General features: G+C 36.5%; 1 protein-coding gene across 7 annotated transcripts in view; it reads left to right on the forward strand.

Moving 5' to 3' along the window:
* Nucleotides 1–20985, forward strand: part of LOC128698251 (ETS domain-containing protein Elk-3) — a 266319-nt gene that overhangs the window by 228917 nt on the left and 16417 nt on the right. For 6 of the 7 annotated variants that reach the window (XM_070098579.1, XM_070098581.1, XM_070098583.1 and 3 more), the window contains one exon: nucleotides 11375–11452. The exons of the other annotated variant lie outside the window; for it this stretch is intronic. In XM_070098579.1, the coding sequence (XP_069954680.1) occupies nucleotides 11375–11452 (78 nt within the window). The remainder of the gene's footprint in view (nucleotides 1–11374; nucleotides 11453–20985) is intronic. 7 annotated transcript variants of the gene reach the window in all.

Consider the following 20985-nt stretch of genomic DNA (forward strand, 5'->3'; position numbering starts at 1 on the left):
TATATATATATATATATATATATATATATATATATATATATATATATATATATATATATATATATATATATATATATATATATATATATATATATATATATATGTATATATATATATATATATATATATATATATATATATATATATATATATATATATATATATATATATATATATATATATATATATATATATATATATATATATATATATATATATATATATATATATATATATATATATATATATATATATATATATATATATATATATATATATATATATATATATATATATATATATATATATATATATATATATATATATATATATATATTACATATATATATATATATATTACATATATATATATTACATATATATATATATATATTACATATATATTTTTTTTTTTTTTTTTTTTATTATCACACCGGCCGATTCCCACCAAGGCAGGGTGGCCCGAAAAAGAAAAACTTTCACCATCATTCACTCCATCACTGTCTTGCCAGAAGGGTGCTTTACACTACAGTTTTTAAACTGCAACATTAACACCCCTCCTTCAGAGTGCAGGCACTGTACTTCCCATCTCCAGGACTCAAGTCCGGCCTGCCGGTTTCCCTGAATCCCTTCATAAATGTTACTTTGCTCACACTCCAACAGCACGTCAAGTATTAAAAACCATTTGTCTCCATTCACTCCTATCAAACACGCTCACGCATGCCTGCTGGAAGTCCAAGCCCCTCGCACACAAAACCTCCTTTACCCCCCTCCCTCCAACCCTTCCTAGGCCGACCCCTACCCCGCCTTCCTTCCACTACAGACTGATACACTCTTGAAGTCATTCTGTTTCGCTCCAGTCTCTCTACATGTCCGAACCACCTCAACAACCCTTCCTCAGCCCTCTGGACAACAGTTTTGGTAATCCCGCACCTCCTCCTAACTTCCAAACTACGAATTCTCTGCATTATATTCACACCACACATTGCCCTCAGACATGACATCTCCACTGCCTCCAGCCTTCTCCTCGCTGCAACATTCATCACCCACGCTTCACACCCATATAAGAGCGTTGGTAAAACTATACTCTCATACATTCCCCTCTTTGCCTCCAAGGACAAAGTTCTTTGTCTCCACAGACTCCTAAGTGCACCACTCACTCTTTTTCCCTCATCAATTCTATGATTCACCTCATCTTTCATAGACCCATCCGCTGACACGTCCACTCCCAAATATCTGAATACGTTCACCTCCTCCATACTCTCTCCCTCCAATCTGATATTCAATCTTTCATCACCTAATCTTTTTGTTATCCTCATAACCTTACTCTTTCCTGTATTCACCTTTAATTTTCTTCTTTTGCACACCCTACCAAATTCATCCACCAATCTCTGCAACTTCTCTTCAGAATCTCCCAAGAGCACAGTGTCATCAGCAAAGAGCAGCTGTGACAACTCCCACTTTGTGTGTGATTCTTTATCTTTTAACTCCACGCCTCTTGCCAAGACCCTCGCATTTACTTCTCTTACAACCCCATCTATAAATATATTAAACAACCACGGTGACATCACACATCCTTGTCTAAGGCCTACTTTTACTGGGAAAAAATTTCCCTCTTTCCTACATACTCTAACTTGAGCCTCACTATCCTCGTAAAAACTCTTCACTGCTTTCAGTAACCTACCTCCTACACCATACACTTGCAACATCTGCCACATTGCCCCCCTATCCACCCTGTCATACGCCTTTTCCAAATCCATAAATGCCACAAAGACCTCTTTAGCCTTATCTAAATACTGTTCACTTATATGTTTCACTGTAAACACCTGGTCCACACACCCCCTACCTTTCCTAAAGCCTCCTTGTTCATCTGCTATCCTATTCTCCGTCTTACTCTTAATTCTTTCAATTATAACTCTACCATACACTTTACCAGGTACACTCAACAGACTTATCCCCCTATAATTTTTGCACTCTCTTTTATCCCCTTTGCCTTTATACAAAGGAACTATGCATGCTCTCTGCCAATCCCTAGGTACCTTACCCTCTTCCATACATTTATTAAATAATTGCACCAACCACTCCAAAACTATATCCCCACCTGCTTTTAACATTTCTATCTTTATCCCATCAATCCCGGCTGCCTTACCCCCTTTCATTTTACCTACTGCCTCACGAACTTCCCCCACACTCACAACTGGCTCTTCCTCACTCCTACAAGATGTTATTCCTCCTTGCCCTATACACGAAATCACAGCTTCCCTATCTTCATCAACATTTAACAATTCCTCAAAATATTCCTTCCATCTTCCCAATACCTCTAACTCTCCATTTAATAACTCTCCTCTCCTATTTTTAACTGACAAATCAATTTGTTCTCTAGGCTTTCTTAACTTGTTAATCTCACTCCAAAACTTTTTCTTATTTTCAACAAAATTTGTTGATAACATCTCACCCACTCTCTCATTTGCTCTCTTTTTACATTGCTTCACCACTCTCTTAACCTCTCTCTTTTTCTCCATATACTCTTCCCTCCTTGCATCACTTCTACTTTGTAAAAACTTCTCATATGCTAACTTTTTCTCCCTTACTACTCTCTTTACATCATCATTCCACCAATCGCTCCTCTTCCCTCCTGCACCCACTTTCCTGTAACCACAAACTTCTGCTGAACACTCTAACACTACATTTTTAAACCTACCCCATACCTCTTCGACCCCATTGCCTATGCTCTCATTAGCCCATCTATCCTCCAATAGCTGTTTATATCTTACCCTAACTGCCTCCTCTTTTAGTTTATAAACCTTCACCTCTCTCTTCCCTGATGCTTCTATTCTCCTTGTATCCCATCTACCTTTTACTCTCAGTGTAGCTACAACTAGAAAGTGATCTGATATATCTGTGGCCCCTCTATAAACATGTACATCCTGAAGTCTACTCAACAGTCTTTTATCTACCAATACATAATCCAACAAACTACTGTCATTTCGCCCTACATCATATCGTGTATACTTATTTATCCTCTTTTTCTTAAAATATGTATACCTATAACTAAACCCCTTTCTATACAAAGTATCAATATATATATATATATATATATATATATATATATATATATATATATATATATATATATATATATATATATATATATATATATATATATATATATATATATATATATATATATATATATATATATATATATATATATATATATATATATATATATATATATATATATATATATATATATATATATATATATATATATATATATATATATATATATATATATATATTATATATATATATATATATATATATATATATATATATATATATATATATATATATATATATATATATATATATATATATATATATATATATATATATATATATATATATATATATATATATATATATATATATATATATATATATATATATATATATATATATATGTATATATATATATATATATATATACATATATATATATATATATATATATAAATATATATATATATATATGTATATATATATATATATATATATATATATGTATATATATATATATATATATATATATATATATATATATATATACATATATATATATATATATATATATATATATATATATATATATATATCTATATATATATATATATATATATATGTATATATATATATATATATATATACATATATATATATATATATATATATATATATATATATATATATATATATATATATATATATATATATATAATGTATATATATATATATATATATATATATATATATATATATATATATATATATATATATATATATATATATATATATATATATATATATATATATATATATATACATATATATATATATATATATATATATATATATATATATATATATATATATATATATATATATATATATATATATATATATATATATATATATATATATACATATATATATATATACATATATATATATATATATATATATATATATATATGTATATATATATATATGTATATATATATATATATATATATATATATATATATATATATATATATATATATATATATATATACATATATATATATATATATATATATATATATATATATATATATATATATATATATATATATATATATATATATATATATATATATATATATATATATATATATATATATATATATATATATATATATATATATATATATATATATATATATATATATCTATATATCTATATAGAAGAGGGGTTGTTGAGGTGGTTATGTCATTTAGAGAGAATGGATCAAAGTAGAATGACATGGAAAGCATATAAATCTATAGGGGAAGGAAAGAGGGGTAGGGATCGTCCTCGAAAGGGTTGGAAAGAGGGGGTAAAGGAGGTTTTGTGGGTGAGGGGCTTGGACTTCCAGCAAGCGTGCATGAGCGTGTTAGATAGGAGTGAATGGAGACGAATGATACTTGGGACCTGACGATCTGTTGGAGTGTGAGCAGGGTAATATTTAGTGAAGGGATTCAGGGAAACCGGTTATTTTCATATAGTCGGACTTGAGTCCTGGAAATGGGAAGTACAATGCCTGCACTTTAAAGGAGGGGTTTGGGATATTGGCAGTTTGGAGGGATATGTTGTGAATCTCTATACGTATATGCTTCTAAACTGTTGTATTCTGAGCACCTCTGCAAAAGCAGTGATAATGTGTGAGTGTGGTGAAAGTGTTGAATGATGATGAAAGTATTTTCTTTTTGGGGATTTTCTTTCTTTTTTTTGGGTCACCCTGCCTCGGTGGGAGACGACCGACTTGTTGAAAAATAAATATATATATATATATATATATATATATATATATATATATATATATATATATATATATATATATATATATATATATTAATATATATATAATATATATTAATATATAATTATATATATTAATATATATATATATAATATTTATATATAATGTATATATATATTATATATATATAAATATATATATATATAATATACAAATATAATATATATAATATACATATATATATAATATATATATAATATATATATATATATATACATATATATATATATATATATATATATATATATATTTATATATCAAAAAATAAATATATATATATATATATACATATATATGTATATATATATACATATATATATGTATATACATATATATGTATATATATATATAAATTATATATATATATATATATATATAAATATACATATATATATATATATATATATATACATATATATATATATATAAATATATATATATATATATTTATATATATATATATATATATATATATATATATATATATATATATATATATTTATATATATATATATATATATATATTTATATATATATAATATATATATTTATATATATAATATATATATTTATATATATATAATATATTTTTATTTTTTTTTTTATTATCACACCGGCCGATTCCCACCAAGGCAGGGTGGCCCGAAAAAGAAAAACTTTCACCATCATTCACTCCATCACTGTCTTGCCAGAAGGGTGCTTTACACTACAGTTTTTAAACTGCAACATTAACACCCCTCCTTCAGAGTGCAGGCACTGTACTTCCCATCTCCAGGACTCAAGTCCGGCCTGCCGCTTTCCCTGAATCCCTTCATAAATGTTACTTTGCTCACACTCCAACAGCACGTCAAGTATTAAAAACCATTTGTCTCCATTCACTCCTATCAAACACGCTCACGCATGCCTGCTGGAAGTCCAAGCCCCTCGCACACAAAACCTCCTTTACCCCCTCCCTCCAACCCTTCCTAGGCCGACCCCTACCCCGCCTTCCTTCCACTACAGACTGATACACTCTTGAAGTCATTCTGTTTCGCTCCATTCTCTCTACATGTCCGAACCACCTCAACAACCCTTCCTCAGCCCTCTGGACAACAGTTTTGGTAATCCCGCACCTCCTCCTAACTTCCAAACTACGAATTCTCTGCATTATATTCACACCACACATTGCCCTCAGACATGACATCTCCACTGCCTCCAGCCTTCTCCTCGCTGCAACATTCATCACCCACGCTTCACACCCATATAAGAGCGTTGGTAAAACTATACTCTCATACATTCCCCTCTTTGCCTCCAAGGACAAAGTTCTTTGTCTCCACAGACTCCTAAGTGCACCACTCACTCTTTTTCCCTCATCAATTCTATGATTCACCTCATCTTTCATAGACCCATCCGCTGACACGTCCACTCCCAAATATCTGAATACATTCACCTCCTCCATACTCTCTCCCTCCAATCTGATATTCAATCTTTCATCACCTAATCTTTTTGTTATCCTCATAACCTTACTCTTTCCTGTATTCACCTTTAATTTTCTTCTTTTGCACACCCTACCAAATTCATCCACCAATCTCTGCAACTTCTCTTCAGAATCTCCCAAGAGCACAGTGTCATCAGCAAAGAGCAGCTGTGACAACTCCCACTTTGTGTGTGATTCTTTATCTTTTAACTCCACGCCTCTTGCCAAGACCCTCGCATTTACTTCTCTTACAACCCCATCTATAAATATATTAAACAACCACGGTGACATCACACATCCTTGTCTAAGGCCTACTTTTACTGGGAAAAAATTTCCTTCTTTCCTACATACTCTAACTTGAGCCTCACTATCCTCGTAAAAACTCTTCACTGCTTTCAGTAACCTACCTCCTACACCATACACTTGCAACATCTGCCACATTGCCCCCCTATCCACCCTGTCATATGCCTTTTCCAAATCCATAAATGCCACAAAGACCCCTTTAGCCTTATCTAAATACTGTTCACTTATATGTTTCACTGTAAACACCTGGTCCACACACCCCCTACCTTTCCTAAAGCCTCCTTGTTCATCTGCTATCCTATTCTCCGTCTTACTCTTAATTCTTTCAATTATAACTCTACCATACACTTTACCAGGTACACTCAACAGACTTATCCCCCTATAATTTTTGCACTCTCTTTTATCCCCTTTGCCTTTATACAAAGGAACTATGCATGCTCTCTGCCAATCCCTAGGTACCTTACCCTCTTCCATACATTTATTAAATAATTGCACCAACCACTCCAAAACTATATCCCCACCTGCTTTTAACATTTCTATCTTTATCCCATCAATCCCGGCTGCCTTACCCCCTTTCATTTTGCCTACTGCCTCACGAACTTCCCCCACACTCACAACTGGCTCTTCCTCACTCCTACAAGATGTTATTCCTCCTTGCCCTATACACGAAATCACAGCTTCCCTATCTTCATCAACATTTAACAATTCCTCAAAATATTCCTTCCATCTTCCCAATACCTCTAACTCTCCATTTAATAACTCTCCTCTCCTATTTTTAACTGACAAATCCATTTGTTCTCTAGGCTTTCTTAACTTGTTAATCTCACTCCAAAACTTTTTCTTATTTTCAACAAAATTTGTTGATAACATCTCACCCACTCTCTCATTTGCTCTCTTTTTACATTGCTTCACCACTCTCTTAACTTCTCTCTTTTTCTCCATATACTCTTCCCTCCTTGCATCACTTCTACTTTGTAAAAACTTCTCATATGCTAACTTTTTCTCCCTTACTACTCTCTTTACATCATCATTCCACCAATCGCTCCTCTTCCCTCCTGCACCCACTTTCCTGTAACCACAAACTTCTGCTGAACACTCTAACACTACATTTTTAAACCTACCCCATACCTCTTCGACCCCATTGCCTATGCTCTCATTAGCCCATCTATCCTCCAATAGCTGTTTATATCTTACCCTAACTGCCTCCTCTTTTAGTTTATAAACCTTCACCTCTCTCTTCCCTGATGCTTCTATTCTCCTTGTATCCCATCTACCTTTTACTCTCAGTGTAGCTACAACTAGAAAGTGATCTGATATATCTGTGGCCCCTCTATAAACATGTACATCCTGAAGTCTACTCAACAGTCTTTTATCTACCAATACATAATCCAACAAACTACTGTCATTTCGCCCTACATCATATCGTGTATACTTATTTATCCTCTTTTTCTTAAAATATGTATTACCTATAACTAAACCCCTTTCTATACAAAGTTCAATCAAAGGGCTCCCATTATCATTTACACCTGGCACCCCAAACTTACCTACCACACCCTCTCTAAAAGTTTCTCCTACTTTAGCATTCAAGTCCCCTACCACAATTACTCTCTCACTTGGTTCAAAGGCTCCTATACATTCACTTAACATCTCCCAAAATCTCTCTCTCTCCTCTGCATTCCTCTCTTCTCCAGGTGCATACACGCTTATTATGACCCACTTCTCGCATCCAACCTTGACTTTAATCCACATAATTCTTGAATTTACACATTCATATTCTCTTTTCTCCTTCCATAACTGATCATTTAACATTACTGCTACCCCTTCCTTTGCTCTAACTCTCTCAGATACTCCAGATTTAATCCCATTTATTTCCCCCCACTGAAACTCTCCTACCCCCTTCAGCTTTGTTTCGCTTAGGGCCAGGACATCCAACTTCTTTTCATTCATAACATCAGCAATCATCTGTTTCTTGTCATCCGCACTACATCCACGCACATTTAAGCAACCCAGTTTTATAAAGTTTTTCTTCTTCTCTTTTTTAGTAATTGTATACAGGAGAAGGGGTTACTAGCCCATTGCTCCCGGCATTTTAGTCGCCTCATACGACACGCATGGCTTACGGAGGAAAGATTCTTTTCCACTTCCCCATGGACAATAGAAGAAATAAAAAAGAACAAGAGCTATTTAGAAAAAGGAGAAAAACCTAGATGTATGTATATATATATATATATATGCATGTGCGTGTCTGTGAAGTGTGACCAAAGTGTAAGTAGGAGTAGCAAGATATCCCTGTTATCTTAGCGTGTTTATGAGACAGAAAAAGAAACCAGCAATCCTACCATCATGCAAAACAGTTACAGGTTTTTGTTTCACAGTCATCTGGCAGGACGGTAGTACTTCCCTGGGTGGTTGCTGTCTACCAACCTACTACTATATATATTTATATATATATAATATATATATTTATATATATATTATATATATATATATAATATATATATTTATATATATATAATATATATACATATATATTTATATATTTATATATATAATATATATATATATATATATATATATATATATATTTATATATATATATATATATATATTTATATATATATATAATATATATATATATATATATATATATATATATATTTATATATATATATATATATATATTTATATATATATATATATATATATATATTTATATATATATAATATATATATATATATATATAATATATATATATATATATGTATATATATATAGATATATATATTAATGTGTCGTGCCGAATATGTAAAACTGGTCAATTAGCAAGAACTCATTTAAAATTAATTTCTTTCTAAAATTTTGTCTTATACGTTTAAAGTTATATTTTTTCATTAATGTTGATGTAAAAATTTATAATTTTGCACCAAAAGAAACTTAGAAAACTTACCTAACCTTATTATAACAAGAACAATTTATTTTAGCCGAAACCAACTAAATATGTTTTAGATTTGTTTACAATAATTTAATACTAAACAAACACAGTGAAATATATTTTTTTCGTTAGGTTCAGAATGATTTTGGCGACATTATTGCATACACAAATTTTCACTTGTCCTATATGGTAAGATGAGCGTTGCTATTTAAGCCATGATCGCAAGTTCTGCCTATTCGGCACAGCATATATATATATATATATATATATATATATATATATATATATATATATATATATATATATATATATATATATATATATATATATGAAAAACTTACGATTTTGGCTTAAATAGCAACGCTCTTGCCGAATGAGGCAAGCGAAAATTTGAGTGTGCAATAATTTCGCAAAAATCATTCTGAACCTAACGAAAAAATGTATTTTACTGTGTTTGTTTATTATTAAATTATTGTAAACTCGTCTAAAATATATTTAGTTGGATTAGGCTAAATTCAATTGCGCTTGTTATAATAAGGTTAGGTAAGTTTTCTAAGGTTCTTTTGGTACAAAATTATTAATTTTTACGTTAATGAAAAAAATATCTTTAAACGTATAAGAGAAAATTTTAGAAAGGACTTAAGTTTAAGAGTTCTTGCTAATTGACCAGTTTTACCCATGGGGCACGATATATATATATATATATATATATATATATATATATATATATATATATATATATATATATAGATATATCTATTTTTTTTTTTTTTTATATATATATATATATATATATATATATATATATATATATATATATATATATATATATATATATATAGAGAGAGAGAGAGAGAGAGAGAGAGAGAGAGAGTTTTTTAGAGGAAACAGGACAGTTTTCTGCTGCAAGTGCCAGAACAGCTGGAGTGTGATGGCTATGTGGGCATGCGGGAAGCATGAAGCATGATGACCGCCTTGGTTAACCAGGCGGTCATCAGGAAAGCCTGGCCTAAGGCCGGGTTACAGGTGTAGAGAAGCTCTCAAACCCAGTGACAGGTGTGGATGGACCTGCCACCCCACCAGACAAGGAGACTGTGGCTAGTGGGTATGGAGGTAAAGGTTAGTGCTAGAGGTGAAGTGGGTGAGCATGTAGTGCAGCAGTGAGAGGTACAGCCAGCTGTATCTAGCAGTGATAACGACCCACAACAACGCCATGGGAATTGACGTCTGTCTGCAGCGTCATCTGTCAAGTTTGTCTCCTCTCACTAGGCTCATGTTTCAAAGAAATAGAATAATGTCCTTTTTTTCAAATCTATTTACGATTACCCCCAACTCTCTCATTCCCTAGGTGCTATGACACGCTTACGGGATTAGCGCTTCTATAAATATAATAATAATAATAATAAGGGATTCAGGGAAACCTTTTAGCCGGATTTGAGTCCTGGAGGTGAGAAGTACAGTTCCTGGGCCCTGAAGGAGGGGTGGAGATATGTTGCAGTTTTTAACTGTAGTGTAGACACGCCTATGGCAAGACAGTGATGGAGGGAATGATGATGAAAGTGTTTCTTCTTCTTCGGGGCACCTTGTCTCGGTGGGAAACGGCCGATATGTTAATAAAAATAAAATAATAATGCCATTACTTAAGAGGAAAACTTTAATATTCATCTTGTCTTTCCTTTACCCTATACAAAATTATTAGCATGGATTTATGTGGGTGAAAAAAATTATTTTAAGAAATGTGTGACGGGTACAGTATTGTGATGTTTTGTTTGTTGCAGAGTACGAAATGGCGCGACGGTTTGAGGCCGAGGACTCTGACGGTTCCAACGATGCCATGTCACCCTCCAAAGCCAAGGGTAAGTTGTGTGTCATGCTCACACTCCTCCTTCCTCACACTGTGTCATGCTCACACTCCTTCCTCACACTGTCATGCTCACACTCCTCCCTCACACTGTCATGCTCACACTCCTCCCTCACACTGTCATGCTCACAGAGACTCCCTCACACTGTCATACTCACACTCCTCTTTCCTCACACTGTCATGCTCACACTCCTTCCTCACACTGCGTCATGCTCACACTCCATCCACTTTCTGATCAGTCGGACCGCGTGACTTATGTTGGACTGCATACTACTAGCACCAATAGCTTTATTGATCAGTTCAGGAACCAGGAGGCCTCTAGGACGGTGACCCCCGCAACCATCAACAGCATGGAGTCCAAGGACTTCATCATTGTCAGTAAGCTGCAGTCTACCTGGAGATGGTCATATCTCTCCTGCAGCTCGATTCCAGATCAAGCCTTGTAAATGGCCTGTTCAGTCGGGCTATTGGGGCTAGCAGCACACAGTCTATCTAAGGCCCCACAGCTTGATTGATCAGGAATTAACTTGAACTTGCCAAATTCTCTATAAAAATAAGTTAACTGGAGGCTGGTAGGGATGTGCTAATTACGTTCAGTGAGAATGGCAAACCGACTCTTTATTGTCCTCTGAGGAACTTGATACGTTCATGCAAAGTTCCTAACTGCGAGTACCAAAAGGCTGATTGATCAGGCTCCCAAACAAAAGACTTGGTCATGAAACTGATATAGTAAGCTGGTAGACAAGGGAAGAATACTGGGACAAGGGATGAGGTAGGTGGCTAGTGGCGACCACAGGGCAACAATTGGCACTTCCCTGAGTGAGAGCAGTGCCAGGAAGTGCCACACTGTACATAATGAGGCCCCTTCACCCCCACCCCTTGTCATCCGCCGGACGCCTGCTTCCTTGTCCCTCTTACCTCCCTATCTCTACTTATCAATCTTTCTGGTTACCTTTCTATCTCTACAATCAACATGAAAGGTCTAAAGCATGTCATCACCCCTCCCTTCTAATATAATGGGGGTTATCAATTGGACCCCTGTCTTTTAAGAAGGATCTTGATTGGTTCTTTTAAACCAGTCGTGATCAGTTGAGCTGAGGTGCCTACGTGTGTCTGCGTGCCACGAGCATGTTCACTGACCACGCTATCATCTAAGGCGCCTTATCGAGGACCAGCCCTCGGGAGCGATAATCCTAGGAACCATGGACATGTAGTAGAACCCTGCCTGCACGGCCTGCCTACCACCCTCCTTTCCTACGCTGTAGGATCCCCGAAGAGTGTTTCCGGGGCTCAACGCCCCCGCTACCTGGTCCCAGACCAGGCCTCCCGGTAGATCAAGACCTAAGGCGGGCCGCATGCAGTGCAACGTACGACCCGACTGGTCAGGAGTTTATATGAGGAACCTATCCAATTTCCTCTTGAAGACATCCAAAGGTTTGATGAATTTCCAGGTGTAAATTATGATGGACCTTTCTCGCTTACTTTCCAAGGAATACAGCTGAAGGAATTGCAGGCGATCTAGGTAGTTTAGGTATATACTGTCCGTTTCCTAACTTAGCAGTCTCGCCTGCCTTGAAGAGGGCCGTCAGTATACAGCGGTATTCCAGCCTGGAGAGACTATTGAATTATTGAATTGAATTGTCTTGAAAGTTGTAGTTATCCAGCCTATCATTTTCTGCAGTAGCAATGACAACGTTGTTATGATCCTTGACTGTGATCTTTGCTCTCAGGTCTGTGTAAATGGAGCTTTCGCTCTATTGAATGATCTGAGTTTGTCCTGTACTCCGTTACAGACTTACTTCATCCATTCTTCCCTGCCGGATCAACTGAAACTTGTCCTCATTGAACATCATATTGTTGACTGAGGCCCACTATGCCTAGAATATATTCTGTGATGGCTTACTCTGTCCCTCGTCTCTCCTAATGTTTTTATTAGTTGTTTACAAGCAGTCAATAAAGATATATATAGCCGTCAACAATTGTTCTCATCAGTGTTTGTTCAGCTAAACAAGAACAGTAGCTTACTGACGCTCACATCTGTGGACTTGTAGCTTTACTGTGAATGCTGTGTCTTCTTCTGCTGCTGCTGCTGCTGCTGCTGCTGCTGCTGCTCCCGCCGCCGTCTTCGCTGTTGCTACTGCTGCTGTTGCTACTGCTGCTGTTGCTGCTGCTATCATCGCCGCCGCTAGTACCACTACTACTATTGTACATGAATGGTATATAATACCGACACGATGAAACTTAGACACATATGAAACACATATATTACATATGTGTCTAATTTTCACTACTATTATTGATGATTATAACGATCTTTATGTTGTGCTGGTGGTGCTGATGCTCACGTGCTTGAGTGTTCGTAGCTTATTTTTGCAATTAATATCTACGACAGTAATATATCAGAAACTGTCTTGTTTCCAGTCCAACATGGCTCAGAGGAGATATACCTTATACTTTTGATGAGTTTCGAGAGTCTTACTACTCTCGGAACCCGGCCATGGGCCAGACATGATACATTATCATTTCTTTAAAATCTTTTTCGCTTTCTGGTACTTAAAAATCTGTGCCATCCGAGTGATCGGAATTATATACTCCTGAAAGTGGTTGTCACATTCTTCATTTCTTTTCTCAAACTTTTTAATTTTCTTTCGTTCATAACCCGAGAACGCCTCATTTTATCGGATTCATATTTTGAACACTTGTGGGGTGGGACTTGACTATTTGATTTTGCCCCAGAGGAGGCATCTGGATGGGTTAGTGTAAAAAAAGTGAGGCACCTCAAGGAGAAGCGCTCAGACCGCTACTGCTTCTTGTTCCTGTAAAAGATCTACCAAAGGGAACTCGAACAGTATATATTTCTAGTTGAAAATTATGTGATGTCAGTGAGAACAAGAGCAGTTAGTGACGAGGATGTATGTACGAGGATGACAAGGCAAGGTGAGGGTAATAACACCTGAAGATGTACTCTCAGTACCTCCTTGCTTACCATGTCCATCTAACTAGCACAAGACGAGCCTGGCCAGTGGCCGGGCTCCGAGAGTATAAGACTCTCGAAACTCATCAAAGGTATATCAAAGGTATAACTTAAATACCGTAACACGTAATAACACGATTGCAAAGAAACCATGGTGTGGATGGGAATCAAACTCGCGGCAAGTGAACTAAATGAACAGTTCAAAATTATTAACACTGAGGATAGCATGTGTTGCATCGTGTGCTGATTCATTGATTGGTCTTAGTTTTAGTTTAAATCTATATTAATTTATCATAAAAATAACTTACATTTGTTTCTTACACCTGAATAGTATAACCATAATGGTGCTGTGTGGGGGACGGGGATTTCCCTTAGTGCCTGAGTGTGGGGGGGGATGGGGGTTAGGAAGAAGTGGGTGTAAGTGTTGTGTAAGTGTCCTTGATAGTGGGCCGCAAACTCTACCCTCCACAACTCTGACTGCCACGCCCACACTCTCCTTTAAATATGTCTTATGCACTTTTTTCAACATTTACATACCAATGAAGTTTTACAAAAATATTAGTACTTTGTTAACACCACATTCTTAATCTCGACAGTGTTAACCACAATATTCGTAACCACCACATTCTTAACCGCCAAACTCCACTCTGAAGTCACATTCTTAAGCTGTACATTCCACTAGATTCACCAGGGAGTAGTGGTGGCAGGGACAGAGAGGACTGTTACATTGATTGAGACAAAAGAGAAAGGTAATAGAGTGAGTAACAGTTACAAGTGGACTGGACCAGCAGAGGTAGAGGCACTACACAGCACAGCAGTGTTCACGGTACGTGAGGATCATGCTTCTCTGCAGTGATGATCCATCTTTGAGACTCAGCAGTGTTCATGGTACGTGAGGATCATGCTTCTCTGCAGTGATGATCCATCTTGAGGCTCAGCAGTGTTCATGGTACGTGAGGATCATGCTTCTCTGCAGTGATGATCCCTCTTGAGGCTCAGCAGTGTTCATGGTACGTGAGGATCATGCTTCTCTGCAGTGATGATCCCTCTTGAGGCTCAGCAGTGTTCATGGTACGTGAGGATCATGCTTCTCTGCAGTGATGATCCCTCTTGAGGCTCAGCAGTGTTCATGGTACGTGAGGATCATGCTTCTATGCAGTGATGATCCCTGTTGAGGCTCAGCAGTGTTCATGGTATGTGAGGATCATGCTGCTCTGCAGTGATGATCCCTCTTGAGGCTCTGTATTTCTCCCCCGTTTGTTCAGTGTGAGTTTAGCCTCTGTTATCCTGCTAGATAATAAAAGCTAAGTAATGGAAGCTTGTTATAACTCCCATAAGGGAAGTATTTTCCTGTAAACGTACACTTCAAACAGAGGTGTGCAATGTCACTCTAGTTGCTGAATATGTTGATTAGTGTTGGGGAGGGAGCAGCTTAAGAGATAATGAATCTTATATAAAGTAAGAGTTATCATATTTGCTATTTGCTGATGACTCAATGTTTTGCAAAATTCAAACCAGCAGTTACAGAGGTTGGTAGAGCAGTTTGGAAGGGTGTGTGAAATAAAGCAAATACGGAAGAGCAAGTTGAGGATAGTAAAAAGTTTAGGGAATATAATATATCAAGTTAGAAGAAAGATGTTTAAAGGCAGTAAATATTTTGATATTACTGAGTGGAGGTCAGCAAATGGGTCTTTAAAAATATAAGTTGAATTACTTTATAGGTGAAGAAAGTAGCAGGAGTGTTGAACAAAGAAGGTAGCAAGAGTGTTGAGAGGAGTGTGTGGAAGAAAAGACTTTTATCATTGTGTAAGGTAGCGCCAACACTTTTGTATGAGTATAAAGTAAGATGTTTGAATGTTGTATCGATAAGGAGGCTGGAAGCAGTGGAGATGTGTTCAAGATCAGTGTATAGTGTGAATGCTGTGAAGATAATGAAGGTCGATGAAAGGTGGTGTTGGGAACGTTCGATGGAGGAGAAACGAATTCATTCTTATGTGTGAAAAAGCTACATTGTTGTAACTCCCTCTAGCAGTGTATATTACCTTAATTATCATTACTTCTCCATTCCCTGACTTTCGTTGTTAGTGAAATAAATAATGTATTCCCTTAATATCTGTATTATTCTCTCGGTATAATTTCTATGATATAAAACGTACTGATATTGATTTGTGTATTCATAAGTGGAGGATAAGTGTGATAATAATTACTTCACACAGCCCAGTAAACTTCAGTATAGCAAGTAATCCACCTGAAGGGTGCGAGGCTGGTCGATGCTCCCTTAGGATTACAATGAGGGAGGGAGAGGGAAAGAGAATTAAGTTTTGACCACAGTTGTAAGGTTATCAAATTCAAAGAAATCGTTATTGTTGTATTAGTCAGGGAAACAAAATCCTTTAACACGTCTTTGACATGACGTAATAATTGGTGCCAACACTAGAGGGGGACGCAACAAGCAGGTAGTGTTAGAGGACACGTGGAAGTGGGGTAGTTATTACAGTGAACCACTGTGAGACCGACCACTGTCTTGACCGTGCTGGACCAGCCTATTTTATTGGAGTGGTAAATTATACATGTCTGGTGTTTAGTTAATTTTATATAGCAGGCCGTTCCAAAATTCTTAGTAACGTTTATAAAACAGGTTTCTGCTATGCTATATGCGTGTCTAGTTATGCAACAACTCGCTAGATCAGTTTTATCATGGCAGTAGTATAAGGCTTGTTAACATAGTTATGTCGGAGTGTATCCTAACTACCTGCGGTTTTCAACTTGACACGACTTCCCCAATCATTCTTATCATAACCACTAGTTACCCCCCCCCCTCCACAGTCTATCATATTGCTAGCTATCCTCATACAGTCTTGTTATAACCACTTGCTACTCCCACATAATTACTAAACCCATACAGTCTATCATAGTCACTAACTATACCTACAAAGTCTAACAATCACTATCATTACAGTCTGTTATAATCAGTAATTACCGTCATACGGTGTATCTCATTCACTAACTACTTTGACAGTCGTATAATCACAGTGTCCATGTTAAAACGGTTGTGAATCACTGGTTCTTGGTACATTAGCAAGGCTATAGAGTGACCTTGTCTCGACTGCAGGTGATCACACTCTGGGAACACTTAAAAGTCCCTTCACCTGTATTTCTTGGAACTCAGACGAGAAAGGAAGATAATTTACACCTGGAAAATGCTGGAAGGACTGGTCCCAAACCTGAACACCGAAATCACTCCATATGAGTTCTCTTTTAGTGTACGTTGACGCTCCCTGCTTTTTAGTGGAGGTATTTTGCACCGTCTGCCAAGTCTTTTGTTGTCATATAGAGTGAGTCTGATGTTCAGGTTTGGAACCAGTTCTTCTAGGATTTTCCAGGAGTATGTTGTGTACGTTTCGCCCACATTCCAAGGAATACAGCTGAAGGGACTTCAAGAATTCCCAGTAGTTCAGATGTTTGATTGAGAGTATACTAGCATATATATTTCCCCTTCTTTCCACAGAGTAAATATTTCCAGGTCTTTGAGGAATTCCAAGCTAGAGAGCTCATGTGATTTGAATAATTTTACTTTGGCTTTACTCTTTTTTTTTTTTTTTTTCTCTCAGGTTTTGAACTTGATAGTTATCCACCCTGTCATTTTCCTGGCCTTTACCGTGTTTCCTTTATTGTGTTCTTTAAAAGATAGGTTAATTGACATTATGCTTAGTTCTTAAATTTTTTCGTTCTGTGAGGATGATGCTCTTGTGTTTTGTATACTGTACCCCGTTTCGAGTTCCCCATTCCTTCTAAATTTGAGAAATTGGAATTTGTCCCCATTAAACATAATACTATTTTCAAGAATTTTTTTTTTTTTTACATCTTGCAGCTTTCTGGTGTCTCTATAGATGTCTCATTTTTTTTTTTATCATTTGCAAGGGATGATACAAAATGCATATGCATTCTGCCCTCATCTATTTTTAATAAGTGTCCGAGGCCCAAGATTGTTCAGTGGTCTCCCATCATACTTAAGAGGCATTACTAATAGACCCTTAGCTGTCTTCAAGAAGGAACTGGATAGATATTTAAAGTCAGTGCCCGACCAGCCAGGCTGTGGTTCGTACGTTGGAGGCCTGGTAATGGATCGGGCCGCAGGGGCATTGACCCCCGGAACAACCTCTAGGTAGGTAGGTGGGTTTGGATAAGATTTCAGGCAATTATATGTCCGTATGAAAGATTAAAAAATTAAATATTGCTTTCACGAAGATATTTTTTCGTGAAACAATATGGGTGAGCCTGAGGCACACGTTGTGTAATTAAGGCAAGTTGAGGCAGTGTGTGCATTATTCATCCGACCTCCCAATGTGGTAGACAATCCCTGTGTCGACACTGACGCTGGGCCGTGATGGGCGTGGTAATTGGCAGAATGGCTGTAATCGGGCGACAATTGGCACTTCCCGCCCCCGCCCGCATGGCGTCCACGGTGACGCTGCACGCCTCACCGGAGATACCTAGTTGACGCCGCCCGCGCCTGCCCCCTACTGGGCAAAGGGGCACGAGGTACTGCGAGGGTACTGTGGTGGCACAGTGGTAGCACTGTGGTAGCACTGTGATGGCAGGGTGATAGAGGGAGCAGGAAGACAGACGCAGCTCCATGGCGGGCAGTCGTTGGCTCAACACACTCCACAAGTCAAGGTCACCACTACTTGAAGACGCTGTTCTTCAGTTCTCTCTCAGAAATTACACCCTAAACATTATTTTAACTTAAAATATACTTCAATCATTGGAATAGCCCCAATGGAAATGAGGGATGAAATTAATCTACCTGGAGGCCTGGTCATGGACTTGGCCGCAGGGGCGTTGATCCCCGGAATAACCTCCAGGTAACCTCCAGGAGAATGCAGTGAGGCTCAGCGCCCCCGCGGCCCGCTTCCCGATAAGACCTTCCTGCGGTGGATGACCTTATCAACCAGGCTGTTAGAGGTATTTACACAAAGTCCAGTATATGCATCACAGCCCGGTTGATCACGAACTGACTTGTGGAACTTGTCAAGTTCCTTCTTGAAGACAACCAGGAATCTGTTGGCAATTCCCCTTATGTATGATAGGAGGCTGTTGAAAAGTCTTGGGTCTATTACACTTGGCAGTTCTCTGCAAGTTTGTCAGATCACCTGCATGGGAACATCAATAATACTTGAATAATTAAAATACGCATGAAAGTGAACACACACACACACACACACACACACACACATACACACATACACACATACACACATACACACACACACACACACACACACACACACACACACACACACACACACACACACACACACACACACACACACACACACGTAATCGACATGTGCCTAGGACAAAATGGTAACTAACACATTCGTCATAAATATGCACATGCATAAACAGATCACACAGAAAACGAGACTGCTCATACATAATCTATTGTTTTAAATATAAAACACTGAAATATATATGTGCTACTCAGCTAAACAAGTACTTCATAGGATTACGCTTCCATTTGATACTCTCCTTATGTCTCCTAGGCTCTGATAAGCTAACTTAATGAGGATAGAAAGGTCAGTATCCCCTTACACCTTAATGGCACTAAAAATTTTGTGATTATGAAACGTCTGTGCCACGAAGCTTTCGTTTAATTAAGAAATGTACAGGCCAGTCATTAAAGTATGAAAAAATTAGAATAATTTAGCAAATTTTATTTTTGGCAGTATGACAGGGGGCACTGTCTGCTTTACTGTCTGCTGTACCACAGTTGCCCTAGCACTTCTCGAATCTGTCAGGCTAATAGTCTGCTAAAGGCGTACTTATGGGCGTACCTTTACCTTTGAAGAATTTCGAGAGTATATCTACTCTGAGCCCGGCCATGGGCCAGGCGTGTATATTTATGACGCCCACAGTATATACCCGTGTATATAAATTAAGATACATAGCACTGGGCAGATGTATATCTCATTTAGTGCGTCAAGAGTTCCTAACGGTTATGATAGATTCATGGGCCAGCGGACAGTCATTTTGACTATCAAGGGGTTACCAGGAACCTTCGCCTCGAGTCACGCTACTAGTGTAGAAACACTGTTTAAACTAATCACTGGAAAAAATAATTGAATGTTTTAGACAATATGTTCAAAACTAGTCTACAAGTAGAAAATGAAAGAGAGGTCGATGTTTCGGCCCATCTTGAGCCATTATTAAATTTGATAATGATCCAGGATGGAGCGGAAAGATCGGTTAACTGTGATTATTTTCATCCTTGGTATTGTGACTTTATTCTTTACAAATAAAATGTGTTGGTGATATTTTAACACCTATTACTAATATTTTCATGGAGGATCATTAAACCTGTATGGATCATACAGCTTCTGGGGAGACGTATATTCATGGGAGCGTAAACCCGTAGAGGTTATACAGTTCGTGGAAGTAATGAAAAGTAATCAGGTTCGATCCAGTGAAGAGGAGGTCATGTCTAATTCGTTGGATCAAGAGCCCCTCATCATCAAGGGACTTCCCTTGAGGGGGTTAATACCTATTGTTAT

Source organism: Cherax quadricarinatus, chromosome 63 (genome assembly GCF_038502225.1).
Source record: "Cherax quadricarinatus isolate ZL_2023a chromosome 63, ASM3850222v1, whole genome shotgun sequence".
Classification (NCBI taxonomy): domain Eukaryota; kingdom Metazoa; phylum Arthropoda; class Malacostraca; order Decapoda; family Parastacidae; genus Cherax; species Cherax quadricarinatus.